Source organism: Lates calcarifer, linkage group LG2 (genome assembly GCF_001640805.2).
Source record: "Lates calcarifer isolate ASB-BC8 linkage group LG2, TLL_Latcal_v3, whole genome shotgun sequence".
Lineage (NCBI taxonomy): Eukaryota > Metazoa > Chordata > Actinopteri > Centropomidae > Lates > Lates calcarifer.
In genome coordinates, this window is record NC_066834.1 from 17,803,096 (window position 1) to 17,823,615 (window position 20,520).

The 20,520-nt window shown below is 40.2% G+C and overlaps 1 protein-coding gene across 1 annotated transcript; it reads right to left on the reverse strand.

The window, feature by feature from the left end:
* Window positions 1-1,004: 1,004 nt before the first annotated feature.
* adgrg1 (adhesion G protein-coupled receptor G1) lies at window positions 1,005-16,049 on the reverse strand. Its single transcript, XM_018697449.2, has 15 exons — window positions 15,756-16,049; window positions 10,019-10,088; window positions 8,439-8,704; window positions 8,009-8,195; window positions 7,842-7,887; window positions 7,490-7,574; window positions 6,226-6,348; window positions 5,895-6,011; window positions 5,192-5,234; window positions 4,962-5,068; window positions 4,571-4,686; window positions 4,203-4,465; window positions 4,009-4,108; window positions 3,529-3,803; window positions 1,005-2,583 (listed from the first exon to the last, which is right to left on the reverse strand). Exons 2-15 carry the CDS (start codon window positions 10,077-10,079, stop codon window positions 2,456-2,458), a joined length of 1,917 nt encoding a protein of 638 aa, XP_018552965.1. The 5' UTR covers window positions 10,080-10,088; window positions 15,756-16,049; the 3' UTR covers window positions 1,005-2,455.
* Window positions 16,050-20,520: the final 4,471 nt, after the last annotated feature.

Here is a 20,520-nt window from a genome sequence, read left to right on the forward strand (position 1 = left end):
AAATATAGCATTAAATATGTATTTTACAATATGGAAAGATGCTGGAATTCATAAAAATACAAGATCTCTTTTTTAGGTGGGAATATTTAATCTTTTTTGCCACATAGGATGGAATTCAATCCTCCTCACACACAAATTTTCTTGCTATTTATAATTGAGGAGTCACATCCAATCCATACCAATATGAGTGGTTGGTATATTAATCAATTGGAAAAGACACTATTGAGAGCCTCTTTTCTAAGGAAGAAAAGTTATATATACAATCAAATGTTTCATTTCTGTTATAAGGAGTAAAATGTCTTGGGAGGAAGATTTTGAGTCCCATCCTACTGAATGCAAATAAAATCACATGCTATACTGAATTCTATGAGACCCAAATTAAATCACACACAACAAGCCCCCCCCCCCCAAAAAAAAAAAAATCACCAAAGTTATCATTATTGGAACAGATAAAGTGCCCTGTGAGACACAGAAATACCACCACCTTTTAGCACCATTGATGAAGAAACAGTGACGCACAGTGCAAAGCAAAGCTTTTGTGAATAAACAATTACTTTTCTGTCGTGTTGGTGGAGGAGACACCACGTGATTTCCCCTATGTTAAGCACTATACCTCTGGTTGTGGTTTGGGGGGCCATCTTTATCTCACTGTGACCTGGCATGTCTGCATTGGGTGGCGCTATAGATAAAGAAAGACAGTAAAAAATAGGCCATTTGTCTGAAGAACCGTTGAGTCAACTTGTTCCAATGCAGCACTGACTATTATGATCTTTGCAGAGGAAAATAAAAATACTGTAAGCACACGTAGCAGAGGCATCAAGAATTTGGCAAACAAGCAGCAACTTTGTGAGGAGAAAAACAAATCTAAAACCTCCAGGGAGGAAACACACAGGCACAGATAAGAAGGAGGGATGACAGAGCAGGAAAACAGCGAGACTTGAATGTGCTTACTGTGCACCGCCGCACACATACACAGACGTTCAGTCAAACACACAGCCATCGGCTCTTTGTAACCAAAAGATTTTTTTTAATACTCTATATACATATAAAAACTCAAACATACACAATGATTCAATGGACATAAAATTTCACGTAAAATAAAACAGTGCAAACATCACAGTATCTAAAAACTCCAATGCGGGCTCTGCTGCTGGAGATGACTGAATTATATATATATAAGAATCTTACCTCTCCATTTCAAATTGAACAGAAAAAAATAAAAAAAATAAAAATCAGTGTGCCAGAACCAACTTAAATGCATTTGGTCCATTTTGAAAATGAGGGATCTTATTATCATCTTATTGACTGAAGGTCTGGAGAAAATATGAAGTCGTTCTTCTCTGTATTAAAAAAAATCAGCTATTATTTTAAAATGCATACATATTGTCTTAAGGCAACACAAAGGACAACTCACTGAGGTTCTATAAGTACTGAATATCTAAAGTGCTACTTTGAAAAAAAAGAAAAACTTAAAAACTTAGCTATGAAACAAAAGGGTACACAGTACAAAATAAAAAATAAAAAGCTTATCTAAGGTTCACAGAGAGCTTCAATAATAATATATACTTTTTATGTTCTTTACAGATAATATAGTGGCAATCACAGCATAGTGACCTGCATCTTTAAACTTCCACAAGGTTCCCTGCCTGGAAAATAAAACTTAACTTTGTCCCCAGCTTAGAATTTAAAATCTCAAATAAATTTCTTCCCTTCTACATCTAGAGCCAGTCTAGGTATTCTACAGATACAGGCTCCAGGCCTGTTTTATAAGTTCCTGAGTGACTGTGTCATTTCTTCTCCGCTGCCCCACAGAAGAAGAATCAAGTAATAATTTATCTTTTTTGACCTGTTCTGACTGTGAATGGGGTTTGCTACACCAGGTTGATTACAGCGAGGTTAGAAGGTTATATCTAGCTCCTCTCCAGCTGTTTGCTTTATAACTGTGAGAGCCATATGTAGCCAAAATTAAAATTACAGTAGGTAAGTTTTTCATAATACTTTTAGTTGAAATATGGTCCAAAACTTATCTTCATTTGGAGAGATGCCGTCAAACTTTTCTGCGACCAGACTCATTGAACATCCTGGCAGCAGTGCAATCAGAGAAAGCTAAGCACCTGTGGTCACCTGAACACCTGTGGTCTACTACTTTTCTTGCTCTGTGGCTCTAGTTTTAGCTGCTAGAGGAGTACTAATGCTACTGGTGCCGGTGGTAGAAAATTTTGTTCGCTGCTTTGGAATTCACTCCTCAGTTATGGGTTATCGCTCAGATTTCCCAGCAGCCACCACACCTGACAACAGAATTTCAACTGAAGAAACTCTGAATCCACAGCATCTCAGTTCATGCTCTGAACACTCTCCATTTTTATAATTTCTGCCGAAAATAACACTTTATTTTTTACATAAAAAGCTCGACTGTTGCAGCTTTTTCTTTGTTATGCACCACACACAAGCCTGTTTAACTCTTCTCCTGCGCCTGTAGCATGTGCTGTCGGGTAGATCCAGTGCTGTTGCTGCCAAGAGCAGAGCCACCGGCCTGCTTCCGCATCCACTCCAGCATGTAGAACCGCAGCATTAGAAAGAAGCCTGGAGGAACAGACCAGAACCAAGATTCATTAATTTTCTCCTAACTACCTACCTGCCTACCGACTTTCTCCTTTTCAGGATCAATTCATTTCACAAGGAAATACATGAAAAGTGAACAGGAAAGGCACTGGCCATAAACTGAAAAAGCATAGACTGCCACTTCTTAATTATTCAGCTAAAAATAGGATGTAGAAACACTGCGGACAAAAATAAAATGTTTTGATGAAATAAAATCCACCGTTTCCTTCATTCATTTGGAAGCTGCCGTTTTTCAGTTCTGCTCAGCAACAGATGTTTTCTCATTTATCAGTGTGGTTTATGAACAGAAGCACTCACTGAATGACTTTAAATGTGTTGGTATAAACCTATGTTTATGTATATTTATGTATAAATATAACATTGCATAATTTCCACCCTGTGCCATTAGACTGTCACATTGTAGCTAGTTAGCATTTAAACTGAACTCCCCCAGCTACCAATGTACAGCAACAACGGGGTTAATGAGTCGAGTTTCTGGACCTGAATCAAAAACAAATGAGCTGCATGTGAAAGGAAACAGCTTTTCTTCTGATAGGCACTCGTAACAGAAGGCCATGATTAACTGTGGCCATTGTCTCATTCCCACACTGATACAATGGACAACTGGCTCCAAATACAGTCACCAATCTCTGAGCCAACAATGAAAATATCCCTGTCCAAGGACTAACTATATATAGTCAAACCTTCTGAGAATCCACCAATAATGCTGAAAAAAAAAATGATACAAAATGTGGTAATGTGTTAATATCTAAAAATGCCTCTACCCTGCGGTAATAGTTCTGTGGTAGGGTTTCTCAAAATAATCCTACTCCTTGTAAAGAGTGTAACATCGTAATATAAACAACAAGTACAATCTGGACTGACCGAAGTCTGTTTGTACTGGAGGAGTTTGTCACAAGCACAGACCTTGAAAAGAGTTGAGGATGCAGGAGAGGAAAAGAACGAAGTCAGTTAGAAATCCAAAGTTCAGGAAGGTCAGACCCCAAGTTGTTCCAAAGAGGCAGCTGAGGCCCCAGATACTGAGAAAAGCCACACGGTTCTGCCTCCACTCATCTCTGTTGCGGATCTCCCTGTAGACCAGGGAGAGCATCACAATGCCAGAGAACACCAAGATGACCAGGATGGTCAGGTTGGTGAAATAGTGAGCCAGCCAGGCCTTGGAGTTGTCATTCATCCAACACCTGCGAATACCAAATACACTTAGAGAGGGAAAAGCAAATAATCCTGGAAAACACCAGAATGATGTTCACATTACTTTAGTTGTTTCTAAAACAGACATTTGACCCCCCCCGCTGAAGTGTAACTTTCTCTAATGTATTCAATATCCAGGCATTACTTCATATGTCTCTCCACAGCAAGCCTCTTTAACGAAATAATCTTGCTTACATCAGATAAGGGCTGGTAACATCATCGCTTGGCACCACCTCTTTCACTCCGTAGATGTCACCTACTGCAACCAGGATGACGACAGGAACAGCAGGGAGAGCTGGAAACAAATTTTCAAAGGGCACGCGTTAATATCATGTTCAGTTTAATGTGCCGCAAAGGATATTTTCAAGACTAGTATCTCGCATACTCACCGAAGCCGACCAGGGTCCATACGTAGGGCTTTGGGGAGGGGCTGAAAACCATGTACACCAACCAAAAGGTGTGGAAAACTTCTATGCCCATCCATGTGAGGGAGCTCAGCAGGGCATAGTGGAGTCCTGCCCCCACCCAGGTGCACAAACCCTTCTCTCCCATGTTGGCCAGGACCCCAGTGAAAAAGAAGAGCAGGTTGAGGAAAGCGAGAGACACAGCTAAGCCCATGTGGATGGGTATGGACTGCTCCTTACATCGTTTGCTGGAGGGAGAATGGAATGGAGATGAGTAGTTACATAATTGTTCAAAAATCAGTCTATCATTGTTGATGCATTGACCTACATCAGCCCTCAAATAGGAGCATTACCTCTTCCTGCAGAGATAAATGATGAGAGCGACGCAGCTGATAAAAGACACGGCACAGCCCAGAGATGTAATTGCAGTCAGTGCCAAGAGGTGGCGCACCGGTCCAGGCTTTAGTTGCTGTCATGTGACAGACACAGAGTAATGAGCAGAGCAACAACGTCTTCATACAACAAAATATTTCTGATTTTGTGTCTGTTTCTTCACAACAAGTGAATACATCTGCTAGTGTCTACATGTGTGTAAAATCATGTATAGATGTTGATTCTTGAGTCCTTATTGTTAATATTGTTGGATATGCACTGTACATTCTCCTGTGTCATGTTATTCTATTTCTGTTTTGTTTGTGTGTTTCTTGCATGAAAAAGAAGCTGAGTATCTGGAGCATATCTTACCACCAGTACAGAGAAGTAAGTCAGGTGGTCACAGAGGCACTCTGTGTATTCTGGTCCTGTCCATCGTGTCTCACATCCATCTACCAACCAGTTGACCCGCAGTGGATCTGCACATACACAATACTGATTTAAATATATTCAATCATCATGTTTGGGAGTTACAGTAAATAAAAAAAAGGGGAAATACAGACATATGTTAGATTAATACTGTTCATAAGTTTAGTTCCAACCTTTTCTGGTGTCCCATGAAACACATTTCCTCGGATGATATTTCTGAAATTAAAAGGAGAAATAGACAAGAGCTGTATTTACTTCCTGTTAAGATGCTGCACATTTTCAGTCATATTAACAAAGTTACCACTACATTCTTTGATTTACAGCAGCAGTGACTAAAACAGCTGGCTGTAAATAGTGCCAGTCATTACGTATATCCTACATCGAAAATAGCTAGATTGCAGCCCGTCACTGCACAATGTAATAAAAAAATACAGATCGGGTGAAAGATCAAACTGTGGCTTTATATATGCATGGGTGTGTGTCTGCAGTGAAAAGAAGAAGCTACCCTAAGCATGTAAAGAAGAACCGTCCATTTTTGCAAAGTGTGAGGTGAGTGGTTTTTGTGTGTTTTCTGTATTGACTGTGACAGCCAGCTTGACGCAAAACTGAAAAGGAGCATCTTGTTTTTTTTTGTTTTTTTTTTCATCAGCACCTGCAGCCAGCCCACATTTGAGCGGTTTGTGTGTCAACTGAACATGCAGCGCACACAACCACTGTGACAAAACATTTTCTCCAATTGTGTTTCAGTTTTAGGGAAACAGTCTTGGCACGGCAACACTGATGCAACTGCACTGTTCACAACTGTGCAAGAGTATAGATTCAGACAAAATAAAGTGGACATTGATCACTGATGCAGGTGAGAGTACACAAACTCACAGGTATGGCATTGTGGTGAAAGCCTATCCTGACTGGCTCAGACAGATTAGCGATGACCTCGTTCGTCACAGTGATTTCCACCACATTGTTGAGAACCCTGACCTCCTTGTAGCCATCCTGGAACACACACACACACACACACCTTTACCTTTCTCTGATATAACAAAGCCTACATTATTCACACACAGAGGAACAAAAGTATCAGGCATTTAGCATTCATGTCATGTCTTCCCCAGATCAAGAAAAATGGCAGACAGGCTGGTGTATAGAAAGCTTAGGCTGACATCTCTTCTCAGCTGCCAGTGTTGACTGAGAGCAAACAGAGCCTTGCCTGGAAGAGGGAGTTGTTCTTGAAGAAAGTGCAGGATACTTTGCTAGTCTTTCTTGTAGCTTTTTTCAGAGCGAGGGGGAGATGGACAGTGGTTGCAGGCTCTTCAACTTTACCTTTAGCAACCTGAAAAACAGAAAACAGTATTAACTATACAGAGAGGGGACACTGGACAGTTAGAGACAGCCAATCAGGGTTTGGCTCAATTCACTATCAAGACAATACATGAAAAGTGAAGGAAAAGTGTTTTCACATTTTCATATTTTGAGTTAAATCACTGACGGGACTTCTACCACCCTGCTACTCTGCTTGGGAGTGTGCATCACAACCCCCTGGGTGTACACAGTTGTAATGAGTACATTGCATGTAGATTGCTGGGTACTTACACAAATGGCTCTATTTTAAGTCAGTTTAGAGGAAAGAAATGTCAGCCTTTAACATCCATCCTCTACTTGTGAGTAAAATGCTGCTATCAACCACTTTCATGTGGCTGACCTTTCACCTGTTTGTGTGAACTAAATCACCACCACCCCCTATCTGAATGAATACTCACTGGCCTGTTTAAAAACCTGCTGTAAAACAAGCCCCTGATTAAGAAATAACGCCGACTCACTTAAGTAAAATTATCAAGTCACTGCTAAAACAGTTTTATCAGTTTATGATCACTGCCTATGCAACTCTTTATGAGAGCACTGTGTTATGTTATGCCTGTTGAAAATATCGTCATGGTTACTGTCGGAGTAATATGCACAACAAACACGATAACAGAAATAATATTTTTGTGCAGGACTGTGTAGCGCAGTTAAAACCTTCAAAAACCTACTAAATGGACATTAGAGTTCAGTTATTTTGTTACATTGTTTTAATTTCTCTATTTGTGTCTCAGAGGAAATATGTTTCAGTTTTGCAGCTGAAATGCAACTAAGACAAAACTGCTATGGTCAAAATATTGCTGATGTGGCCTATAGTCTAGACTTTGGTAACACATGAAACCATTACCTACACCATTTTTTTAAAATGCATTTTTGACCTGTTTACGTCTACAGTAGAAACCAGGAGACTCACGGCTCGAGGCTTAGCGCAGCTTACAGGCTGGGAAATTTACGAAGTACTGAGAAACAGACTAACATAAAGTTGGTTTTGATCTCTTCATGGTATGTGTTAGAATTTAATTAAAATTTCCTCCTCAAATTGCTTTCAGTTGTAGTTCCCTTTGGATTATAATAACGAGTCAACTTCAGACTCTTTCTTTTTGTGTTTGTCTTACAGGTGATGTGACGTTGTGGCCTTTGAAATCTTCCTTCATCTCCACCTCAATGCGGCGAGCGCATGGATCTTCAGTGCCCCCAGTCCTGGACGCAGTAACAGAGAAGATCATGATATGAAGTTAAAAAACTGTGTTTTCAGGCAGTTGTAAGAAAGCAGGGTTATCTTTCTAACCCCCGCCCTAACATGTTTAAAAGGTTTGCTTCCTGTTTATGGTCAAGCTTCAAGCGCTTGATTACTGTAAAGCCTCACAACAGTGACCACAGCAATTAAAAGGACAATGTTGACCAGATATTTGTGTTACTTCAACAGTAAATGTGATGACGAATTTGAGGAAAAAGAGAGAAAATTACATGTCATGTGGGAAGGATCTTTGTCTTGCTTGATCACATAATTCTTCTGCAAAAAGATAAAATAAAAGAGCAGTTTTGAATTTGACATGTTTAACTCTGTGACATTTGAACAGAAATCAGGTTGACCAGATATTTGGATTTTGAGATTTATCTTAAGTCTTCCTTACTGCAGCTGATGATATTTCCATTGAACTTGTAGGCTATGTGTGTGTTTTGGGTGATGAAATCTGTTCTGACTGTCCCATTGATTATGCCATAGGCTGCTTGGGGTTCGTTGGGGCCATGAGACAGATCAGTACAGCAGGAGCCATGCAGGCTGGCAGGCCAGCACAGAGTAAGGTTGTTTTCTTTGACCTGTGCGACAAAATAAGAAAAGAAAACAAAAATGAGCAACCCTTATTCAGCTCCTCAACAGAGAATTCAGTGAAACTACTGCAGTGCATAGCTACTGTACACATTTTCTGTTTGTTCTAGGCTTTTCACTTTTGTATTATGTATCAGTATCATGAGTCACAGTTCACACACATGCATTTTAGTATAACATATTCCTATTTCACTTTCAGAGCTGTTACTGCAGATGCCAAGAAAAAAAATTACCTCCAGCTTCAACTGGTCCAGCAATGGTTCCCAGTACAGACAGAAGCTACTGTGCTTCTCTGAATCGAGTCCAAACTGGTGGAAGGAAATCACTTCAGACCGTGAACACTGGGCTGTGATCTGCCCGTCGACGGACAGAGAGCTCTTATTGGCTGAGATTGAGAGCCCTTTACAGCCTGGGGAGAGGTTGACGCTCAGGCTCAGGGGGCCCTCGCCATGGCGCCAGATGCCACAAAATTTCAAGTCCACATCGTTTTCACTTGAACCTTAAGGAGACAAAAAGGAGGCACACACACTGACCAAAGGTGGCTTGATGGTTGCTTCTCAGAAATACATCATCATACATTATAGGTGGGCCTGTGGGAAGCTATCATGGACAATCACATTTGCCACTGTTTAAACACAGGGCTCTCCCTGCCATGACACAGTCTGAGCATCATGTGGAAAGTTTTCTTACTATTGTTCAGGATGTGTGGTGATGCAAATATGAATACAGCAGCTCAAATATGCCACCAAGAAAGAAAAGCTGATGTTTCTTTTAAAGTTAAATTCATGTTTCTGGACATGTTGAAGATCCAGTGGCTGCAATGCTTTTCATGATCCATACAATAACCATCTGCACCTAATCACCACCATAATGCCATAAATAAAATCAAATTAGATATGTTGCTCTGGTATTTTGCATATTGCAATTCTTTTTTTATATCTGAAATATTTTAAAAATATTATATATATATATAAGTTTTAAAAAAAGAAAAAAAATGTTCACTTAGATGTGATCACGTCAGCAGATTGAAGAATACGCAACAAACAAATGAGCAAAACACTGGTGAAGTTGTTTGTTAGTGATTTTACAGAGGTTTATGTGGGCTCGGCTTCACCAATTCAAGTGACCAAAATACTGCAGAGCGCAAGAGCGCACAGTGTTACAGTGCACATCCTCCCACAACAGTGTGCGGGGGGGGGGTTACCAAAATACCAAAACGTCTCAGGTAAATGCCACTTTGTTAGTGCACAGCTGCACTTGTAGTCATGTGCCTGCTTCCCACTGCACCAAAATACAACCTTGTGCGTGAGATATTGTGCACTCACATTGGCGGGCAATTTACAACCACATACATGATTTTGAATTACTCCTAAACATAACTTCACAAGCTCAAAATCGTAATGACTCTTACAGGAGCTCATTTATCCTCCCTTCCTTCAAGATACTGACCCTCACACGGCTCTTTATACAAGTGAAACTGCACTGGTGGCAAGTATCATTTTCCTCATATGTCTGCAAAACATTTTCCTCGATTTAAGAGGCACTTTAGTGTCACAATGCTGACAAAGAGAAATTATAGCAGTTAAAACAAGCCAATATTCTAATCAGATCATCTCAGATCATCTACCACACAATGGAAACCTGTGGTGTATGTTTGAAGTTTCTATCATATGTTGTTTTTGAACGTCTCTCCTTGAATATGTCTACACATAGAGAAGCAGGTGGTGAACAGTGTATAGCAGCGCAGTTTTTAGAAGAAACATGAGGCTTAAAGAGGTACTTGTTATGTCTTTTTACAGTGTGGCTATCTTACCTGTGGAGAGGAGGATGATCAAGATGAACCCAACTCTCAGATCTGTCAGTCGGGGTGCCATTGGTAACAACTGAAAAAGGAAAAAAAAAAAAAGTAAAGTTAAATCCAGCTGCACAAGGGGAATGCATCTCCAATTTGTTTCTGTATAGAATACAGTCAATCAGCAAATTGGAAACCCCACTACTGAAACTGGCCGCTGCGCAGGACTAAATCAGAAAACACAGTGTGCATTTTCTTTTTAACTGTAAACAGACATTTCAATGAAAAACAAGCCTATATCTTGTTGCGTAAAGCCAAAAGCCGCTATCTAGACACAGCACAGACATAATAAAAAATACCACGTTTTTTTTTAACGACAGTATTCTTATCCAGACCGCTGCTTTGTTATCTAAACTCCCTTATCAATGAATACAAATGGGTTCAGGCTCAAAATACACACAGGAACCTTTCTATGCTGTTATCAATGGAAACAGTCTTCCCCTTTGACTGGCACATGCACACACCAACAATTCACTCTTTCCATCACTGTATAGCAAGCTCACTTGTTTCAAGGAAAGGGGATAACACAGCTGGTAGACTGCTGTAATGTCTGCAGTGTCGAAACAGTCTGAGAAGAAGAGGGTACAATATAAAATTCCCATGAACCTTGCATCATCTCAGACTTACTTAGAATCATGTGCATGTGACCAGACAGATGTGTCAATTAACCACACACACACACACACACGCACATATTTCAGTCATTTTCAATTTCTGCCAAAGATGCAAACTCCTGTACAGTTTTCATCACACTGACTTTCAAGATTTGACCCCACTTTGCCAGCTTTGTTACAGCACAGGAACGTCCACCCACAGTCACAGCTTTTCATTTAAGATACAACAAATAAACAGTGTTAGTGTACATACGCGAGACAGTGTGAAAAGAGATGAAGATGCTGATTTGGAGAGGGGGGGAAACAGAGCAGCAACATCACAAGACAGACAGGAACCAGTTGAACCACAGACAAAGCAGAAAGAGTGACATAAAGAAGACGACAGACAAAAAAGAAACAGAGACTGCACAGTTAGTGGGGTCAGATGGCTATTTATAACTACGCCTGGTGAAGCACACACCTGATACTCGAGATGGACTTAAGCCTTGAACAACCACACTGCGAGTCAACAGAGGCAATTAGCCCAAATGTATGATGAAAAATCTAGCTCCCCTGATTATCACAAGTTTACACACAGTTGTGGTTTTTACCATTTTCAAATGTACAGGAAGGTTCGGAAACATAATTCTAATACAACCATTTCATTAGTGACAAGGTAGGACTGACCTACTTTTATCACTACCCACTTACTTTGCTTCCCTATTTCCAACAGATACAATCTATACCATACTGAAGTGGCTCTGGTAAAGGGCCAGTTTGTAGACAGGTGCTGTGAAGTATATACATCATACAGTAACTGATAAAGTAATACTATACATTACATACTTTACTATAATATTCCACAATAAAAAAGGACAATGTACTATAATAAATATGATATAAATGACTTTCACTTCAGTTAAAGTGCACCAAATGAAACTGGAACCATACAAACTATGACTGCAGTCTATTTCACATTACTCTGTGGTTTTGTCACTTCCCTTTTTGATAATCCAACACATTTGACATTAAAAGTTTTGGGGAAAAGGTGCAACAGTGTGACTTTTTAGTGGTTTATGTTAAGGAAGTTATATATGTGTGATACACAGACTTGCAAAAACACACCTAGTTTACTCCTTTGAATCTGACCACATCATCTGTCACTGTTGCTCTCTGTGCTAACATAAAATGTAACAACTATAAACTATAACAACTCTTGCAGTTTTGATCTGAAAACAGAGCTGGAAAATTAATAAACAAAACCAAAAATGTGAACACCTCGTAATACCGTTAGGAACATAACATATGTTAAGAATAGGATACAAAAGTCACGTTGGAGTCAATTTGCATGACTTATGTCAAACTTGATTCAACTTGAAATTCCTCTGGCAGAAAATCAAATAACAAATACACAGACACATCCAGTGCGAAGCCAGGGATACACAGTCAAGCTCCGGGTGAAATGATGACACATAACTCAACAACAATAGCCGTTCAGCATCACACTGGTGACGAATTCACACACAGCATTAATGTGTGACTCACGCCAGCCTAAGACAGAAACCCACTTCTTAGGGCATCTCTGAATATAGACAGGATATTGATGAAGAGGACCCCAACTCGCACTGAAGGAAACAGTAAGCCAGTGTCACTCCACCCATGAACAGCTAGTGTGAACAAACAGGGGAAGGCTCAGTTCTCTAGACATGTTCCGTGAGATGGCAAAAAAAACGGACTCCACCCTCAACATAAACCCTGCCGTGAACTCTTTCAAAGGGTTAACAGGTATTTTGCATTGGGTACACATGTGCATTTCACACAATAAAGTAGCATTTCCTGTGTGCCTCCTTGCAACAGAACAGTTATTTACTCTTCTCAGTTGAACCCTCTATATTCTCCCTCTCCTACACGTTTCAACTGGCTGAATTGGCATGACATGTAAACTAACTCTTTCTCTCTCTCCCCCCACACCTTCTCTATTGTCCCTACACAGCACCCAGGCATCAATTCAGCACAAGAATTTCCCGTTTTTTTTACTTCCCAGCTCTCATGTGTATGTGTGTGCGTGCGTGCGTGTGCGCCAAAGGCACAAAGACTGACACAAATGGCTGTGTGTATTGAGTGTGCGAGATACAGACTGGAACACCAGTCACACACCACAGACTAAGCATTTCTCATTTTTCAGTACCAAGCCACACACTCATTCTGAAACTTGGTGCTCCACTGCTTCCGTCCCTCCTACACACATGGAGAATGATATAGCCCTGATGCTGTGTTTATGTGTGAAACCATGCATATCCTCCAGCATCTCATGTGTGAACGAGACAGGCCGTCTGTGTTTTCCAGTAAAATTTCCCGTGTGTCTTCTATCTATGTATCAGATAGGGGTCTGACTCATTCACCGATATTAATCATCTTTACAAGTCACTTACACAGACATGGCAAAAAAGCATAGAAAGGTGACAGATGGAATTAGCTCCTCTGAGAAATGTCAGGGTCATCTGAAGTGTTGCATTTTTATTTTCAGCTTGAGCACCGTTAGTCCTGGTTTGGTCCAGACCAAAATATCTTAACCACCACTAAATTTGCCTCTAAATTTTGTACAAACATTCATGGTCCTCAGAGGATGGCACCAAATGTCTTTCATGGCTGTCTGAAATTTTCTTCAGGGCCCCCATGAGGTTAACATTTTTGTTTTTATGTGACATGCCACAAAAACTATCTAACTGATTGCAATGACATTTGGTTTCTATGGTATTGATGACTCCAGGATCATCTGGTCAAACTGCCTTGTATTTTGCAAATAACAGACCTGATAGTGATTTCTATCAAAAGGCTGATCTGGGTTTTATGCTACATCTACACCTCAGATCTTTATTTAGAACCCTGTACATGTACAGGACCTGTTTTCAGTAAAGTTAAGTACCTTGAAAATACCACTTCCTGCCAATCTCAAAGAGTTTAAAGCATCTGAATGTCACATTTTTTGTAACCTGTACTGCTGATTGCTCACCTGAATGATATATTGTTGTTTCCTTGTCAGTTTTGTATATTGTATTACATGAATTGTGTCTCCGTTTTTATTTGGAATAAGTTGCACAGCACATTTTAGCTACAGCTAAATAAAAAGCCTGAAGCTAAGGACGACTGGCATCGTCATCTTGCACCCGCATTTACAGCAGACTGAATGAGAAGCTCGGATTTGTCCTGCGAGAGTTTCAGTCTGCATGTGCACCGACCCCTCTACACACAGCAGAGTGAAGGAGCAAAGAATGTGCACAGAAGAGAAATCCAGGGAACAAAAGCTGCTCTTTGTTGTCAGGCCTTAGAGCTGAAGTGACAGTGAGCGTGAATAAGGGTCAAAGATCACTGGCTGATTCGGAGGCTGTTTAAGCCAACGGTTAAAAGACACACACACACACACACACACAGAGTTCTCACTCCTTGCACAACTCTCAGTCAAAATAAAAGGCGAGGTACGGAGGTTAAAGGCCACTTTGAAAAACTATGTTTTCAAATTGTAAGGTAAGTAAATTTAGCTTAAGGTTCATAATGTCACTATTCTGACTTACTGGGTTTATTTTCCTTCAAGTGCAGGGGCATGGTGTTGAGTAGAATACAACACAATCACACTGAAGTCATTGCTCAGGAAATAAACCCTTTTCACTTAATCATCTGAAATAACACACAGACTTCATTTGTCACTTTGTGTTGCTGGGGGAAGGTTGCACCATGCTACAATGTTCTGAAGTTAAAGATAAGATTTTGATTTGTTTTCCTGAGTGGCAATACAAGATGCAACGTGCTTTCTACAGCTGCTGGTTGACATGCTGATTTACAGCATGTAGTATAAACAGTTCAGGGCTTGTGTGTGAAAATGTCAAGTTACAGTCATATACTGAACAGCTACTGTCCTGAAAGTGAGACTCATGGAACCTAATTGAAAGTGTTTGTAATGATGAGCCTCTTTTTGTCTCACCAGATGCAGCAAACACTAAAATAGAACCTGGAGGAGCCGTGCCAAAGCAGGAATGAGCAGAAACCTTTCAAGTTGAGGTTGAAGAGTAGAAGCAATATGGCTGATGTGGAATGCTCCCTAGGCTACACTTGTATTAGGACCTTGCATTCTTTGTGATAGCACCATAGTGATGGAGTGTGCATGCCAGCCTGAGTGCGTATGTGTTCCTTTATCTGTATCTTGATGTCCTCGGTGCGGAAATTGGAGGAGCAGGTGGAATGCTGGACATATTTCCTTGGGGGCTATGAACAAATCAATAAACCAGGAGGCATACACAGACAACAGCCAGAATATTATTAGGCCTCAATCACCCCCAGTGTGGCCTTAAGTGTTGGTCAAGTGCTTCATTTTGCAGTCAGGGGCTTTCTTTACCTCATTATAGGAAATTAAGTCAGCACAAAAGATAAGGCGTTTCTGAAATGAGTCACTCATCTTCTACACTATTTGCATTACAAAGGATAGAGGATTCCCCCCCCCTCAAAAGTCATTTCTTCACTTACAGTGTTTCTCTGATCTGCATGTGCCAGTTTACAATAGCTTACAATAGTAAACTGGGGTAACGCTTGTGTTTTAGACTTTCTTACACCTCCGTTTTTTTTTCGCCGAGTGAGGTCTTTTGATTGTGCGCCTAGGCACAGTCGGGAAACCACATACTGCAGCTGAGCGGGGAGCAAGGTCCTGCCACCTGCCTTTCATGTCTGTTGTTTAACACCAATCTACTACTACAGCGATAATGTTATTTAATATGTACGTGAGAGGGAACAAAAATGAATGCCTGGCAAATGGGATGAACACAGTGTGTGTTTTACACCATACACATGGCCTAACGTTCAACTTATTACCACGCTATTCTGAAATAAAATCTTTTTAAATTTTCCCCAAAATACACAATTGAACAATAAGCAGCCAATGTACATTATAAACAAAGAATATTATTTAATAGCGACTCCATAAGAACTCTTAAAAACATGGAGAGAGTTCACGGCTGGAGGCAACAATGAATTCTTGGTCTGCTAAAATGAATTTTAAAGCATTATATAGCCAACGTTACATTTTGACCGAGGGTGTGTGAGTTTCGCTGGCTCACCTTGAGTAGTTTTCCTGACGCACAAAGCCTGGGATGGAATTCCAAAATTCAGTCAATCGCATAAACCGACTTCGGTTGACCAGAGGGAGAAACAAACTTCATCCGTGTTCACCTGCTGTTTATTGGGTCATTCCTGACGTCGCAAACACGGTTGAAGATTTTTTTTTATTTTTTTTTTTAAAGGGGGAAAGTCCGGAGAACAGGAGGCCAGGCGGACGCGTTGACTGAGACCGTCGGGTAGAGCCTCTGCGTCTGACAGCGCGGGCGAGGTGTGAGCCACAGCTGCGTAAAGAAAGATACAATGAGGGCAGTGCCACTTCCATATCTGACTTTCACAATACACTCACTCAACACAAGAGGCTTATGACTAATGTAGAAATTTGCCCTTTTAGTGCTCTTATTAGAGTTATTATTATTGTTATTTATGTATTTAATATGAAATACATCAGATGCAGGTATGCACCTGAACGCATGCCCAATTCTTCTATTTAATCAACCACACATATAAACCAAAGTAAACTAAGTTGCACTTTTACACCATGTCTAATTTAATGTGTGTGTGTGTGTGTGTGTGTGTGTGTGTGTGTGTGTGTGTGTGTGTGTGTGTGTCATAGATTATTATTAGGAACAAATTTCAGTTAGGTTAAAGTTATGGTAAGAAGTGGTTATAGTTAGGGTAAGGGTAAGTCTGTGATCAACGTGTGTGTGTGTTTTTTGTCTTTTTTTTCCATTTTATTTTGAAAAAATATTTCCAGGTCTTCTCCTACAGACTGTGTCTCACTTGACTGATGTGTCAGCGCTGCAAGGTGTTGAACGGGAAGCCAGGCAATGTGACTGGATCTGGATCTGGGAGCACAGAGGAAGGGCTGCATCTGTTAAATGAGGGCACAATTAGTCATGGCATTTTCCAAAGGCCACTCTTAGTCCAAGAAGTTGGCAAGCCCCTATCTCTGGGTCGATTAGTGGAGGAACATGTAAAACACAGACCCCTGTGCATGATGTATTTTATTTTCTTTTTAATTTATCTGTGACATATCAGCGAGCCTGGTTGTACTTCTTCAGTGCCACAGGCAGCTGGCATGCTTACAAGTTTCACATATTACCACAGACCACAGCTTCGTTGTGAAGAATCTTTGAATAATGTGGAGAAAAGAGGGCAAAAAAACAAGAAGACATCATCAACAAAAAACATGTAGCGACATCAATATGGCTATTAAAACACTTGTTAAATTGTGCATTCAATTTCCTGTGACTATAGACTGAGAACTACTTTTCTGAATAAATGTTAATCAGAAAGCTCTTAATGTTATTTCAGGAAGTGAACCAAACTCTGAAGTCACTAAAGACCTATTCAAATATATTTGCACATGTGCAAAAGCTGATTGTGTGCTGTATTGTGATTGCACTTTATCCAAATAAGTATTCTTGCTTTAGTTAGTTTGAGTTAGTTTTATGTAAAGCATGTGGCATTTCTTTGCCGTTGTCATTTGTCTTGTAAATAAAGTTTCTTGACTTAAAGACGCATTTGTATTCTGCTGTGTGCGTACAGTGCGACACACCTGAAGTTGCAGGTGATAAAGGTTAATGTTTAAACCCACAGCATTATCTGATGTCATTGTTCCTGCTGACCTGACTATTCTGAGCACATTTTCAACTTAAAAACTCAACCTTTAACTCTGAAATTTAGGAGCATGTTCTCTTCTTTCTCCTCTAATGAGGAAAAACAGCAGAGAGAGGGGGGTTGGGGTAGAGGTTGGCTAGATTCAGCACCTGGCTCCTCTCCTCTGTTCAACTGTCTGCGTGAGTGGTTGATTGTGTGTGTGAGTGTGTGCATGAGTGTGTGCATGTCTGGGGCAGGATTTGTCAGTTGAACGGTGTGGGATTGAGTAATAAAGGGCCCACTGTCTTAATGATGACAGGTGTGCTTGGATTCTCACACACACACACACACACACACACACACACACACACACACACACACTCTCTCTCTCTCTCTCTCTCTCTCTCTCTCTCTCTCTCTCACACACACACACACACACACACAATGCTATGGTCACAGACAAAAGTGACAATAAATTTGTGACCCAAACAGTCTGATGTGGGGGTGAAGGACAAAGAGAGTGAGAGTGACAAAAAGGTTGATGAAAAGATGATAGACAGAGAGAAAACACATAAAAGAGACAGCGTGGGAGTCAGCAGACAAACTCAAGCCTATACAAGTTAGTTATCTTAGCATCCATCTCCATATAAAAACCATATCAGACTCTGCTGGTAAACGAAGTGCATCCTACATAGCAGAACTATGAGGCCTGGTGTTAACAGAGCACGGCGCAGCAGAATCTGTGACAGTCTGGACTTGCATGAAATACTTTTGTGGTCTATCATGTGACACGGCGGTCAAGTTGCACAAATGTCAACCTGGCAGGAAATAAAACACAACACTTAGTGATTCAGCCACTTAATATTTGATATAACATCCTGCTATTATGGTTTCCCACCAGCAACCACTAAAGGGTAATATCCACAAGGAAATATTCTTAAATCCCTCAAACCCACATGACTTTTTCATAACAAATGTCACACTGTTAATGAAGGGTTCTGTCTCTGGATGTCTGTTTTCGGAAAATAAAGAGCTATGTGAGGGGAGACACACCTTCTCAGAACAATACAATACCCAATACCCAAGGTACGAACAATGATACACTGTATACTGAAAAATGTGTTGGTTTTACTGCACTTAAAAAGGACCTACACTGAAAAACATGACATGTTTCACCAAATACAAGACCTTGATGTGTATCCTTACCCTATTCCTGCATCTGCACTTTGACCTTAATCCATACTGTCACCTTAACCCAAACATAATGTTCTCAAAACCCTCAAACCCAAACTCAAAATCCTCCAAATATCTCAGTTTCAGTCTTACAGGATATTTCCAAACACATCCTGTTTGCCTGTGTTCTCAGGGGGTAGGAGCCCCTTTCTTGTTAACTTCAGCAACAATGGTCTCAGAGCCTTTTGGGTTTGGGGGGCTACATCCACTGTGGTTTAAATGACTTAACAGCACCATCATAAAAATGAGAGGCCAGCATTCCCTGTGAAAACAACAGTTTTACAGGGCTTTAAATCAGCTGTACACCTGTCTTGAGTTCAGTCATCCATACCTTGCAGAGCTGCGCTTATGTACTTTCACCCACTTTTGCTGTAACCATTCTTGATTTAGGCTATTTCCTGCCACATATTCATTGTCACTCAGTGCTTGTGAGTCATATTTTTGGTCCTCTCAGTGTTGGTTGATGCTGTATGTACATATCCACTGACCTGGCTGTAGTAGAAACATCTGAAACCATGAGTAACCAATTCTAACCTTACTTACTAAGAATACTAAAAAGTGACACTTCTAGGCTAAGTGCTGCTAATCGTTCATACAAACTTCTACAGACATTAGTAATCACGTGAAAAGCCTGAGGAAATTAGCTCATTAAAATGTGCTAAAATTTGCAAAAAGAAAAAAAAGAATTTACAGTAGAATTACAGACATAATGTATGCTTACATTCAGCACTTTGGGGCTTGATGGAGTAATGACAACTAGGTATACCATAATCCAACACTAAGCCACAGTATAGCTGCAAAAGAAATCCCTTAAGTCCACAAGAGAAAAAAACAAACAAACAAACAAACAAAAAAAACCCCTGCAATTTACCAGATTCCCCCAGCGAGGCCCATCTGGTGTCTTTGTGTCTCAGATTAGCTTTCTTTAGGAAGAGCAAACTATTGTTAAAGTGCAGCTCTCCAAGGTATGAATTATGAATTATTATGCTGCCAAGTTGTGCAATTCCAACACTTTGAGCATGACATGAGCACCTGTGTGTGAAACAAGTCACAAGTCGAAAATTAGAACAGATAATTATTGTCAGACTCTGCAGCTCGCCTCAACTTCACTATTTAGTTTTTCTCTCACTGCTCTAATCAGCGTTGTTAGCAGCCACAATAGGCAGTTGTTTTCAGTGCAAAAGCTCATAAACCTTACTGCTCACTTCCTGCTCAGCACCAAACAGCTACGTTAGCTGCTTAAATGGAACATTTGAAATTCAATGTGAAAAAAAATCTGACTTGAACATCCAGGCTGATTCAGATGAGAAACAATAAATCCTGGACACTTGCATTTTTGCTCTGAATTTTTGACCCCACTATAGATGGATATTTCAGTGGTATACATTTAAATATCATCATTCTGTATTTAGAAGTGGATTAATTTTACATATAGGCATTCAGATGCTTGTAAAATTCAAATTATTGTGGACTTTCAAGGTCTCCATAGTTTGATATGAATCTTTCTTTTCACCCTCTAACAGACGTGCAAATATAACAGTGAACAATAGAGCAGCTAAGAGGAAGAGCACCTTTTATTTTAATTATATTGAATATCTGACATCTCTGTCTACACAGAGCCAAACTGTGCTCTGTATTAAATATACCAAAAGATCCTGAAATTCCTCTCTACGGTGTTCGGGGTGAATAGATTTTAAATGAAGTAGCAGGTAGTCTGAGCAGCCATGCTTTTCATACCCCCTCTCCCTTATATCAATAACTCCCTCATTTTTTGCATCCTGGCAGACTTAATTAACTGCTGTTAGTTGAGGAGGCTTTGTGTTTAACAACTTATTACATGCCACACATGAAACAAGTGAGCTGTGTTTTACTCTTTCACAGGATCTTTCAACATCTCTCATCTTTGTTTATTCTGCCTCCTTTGTCTGGAAT

Coding starts and splice junctions, on each gene's coding strand:
- adgrg1 (XM_018697449.2), bottom strand. CDS start 10,079: ATGGCACCCCGACTGACAGATCTGAGAGTTGGGTTCATCTTGATCATC. Junction 7,888..8,008: donor TGGAAATATCATCAGCTGCA/GTAAGGAAGACT, acceptor ATCTTTTTGCAG/AAGAATTATGTGATCAAGCA. Junction 3,804..4,008: donor GTTACCAGCCCTTATCTGAT/GTAAGCAAGATT, acceptor TGGTATTCGCAG/GTGTTGGATGAATGACAACT.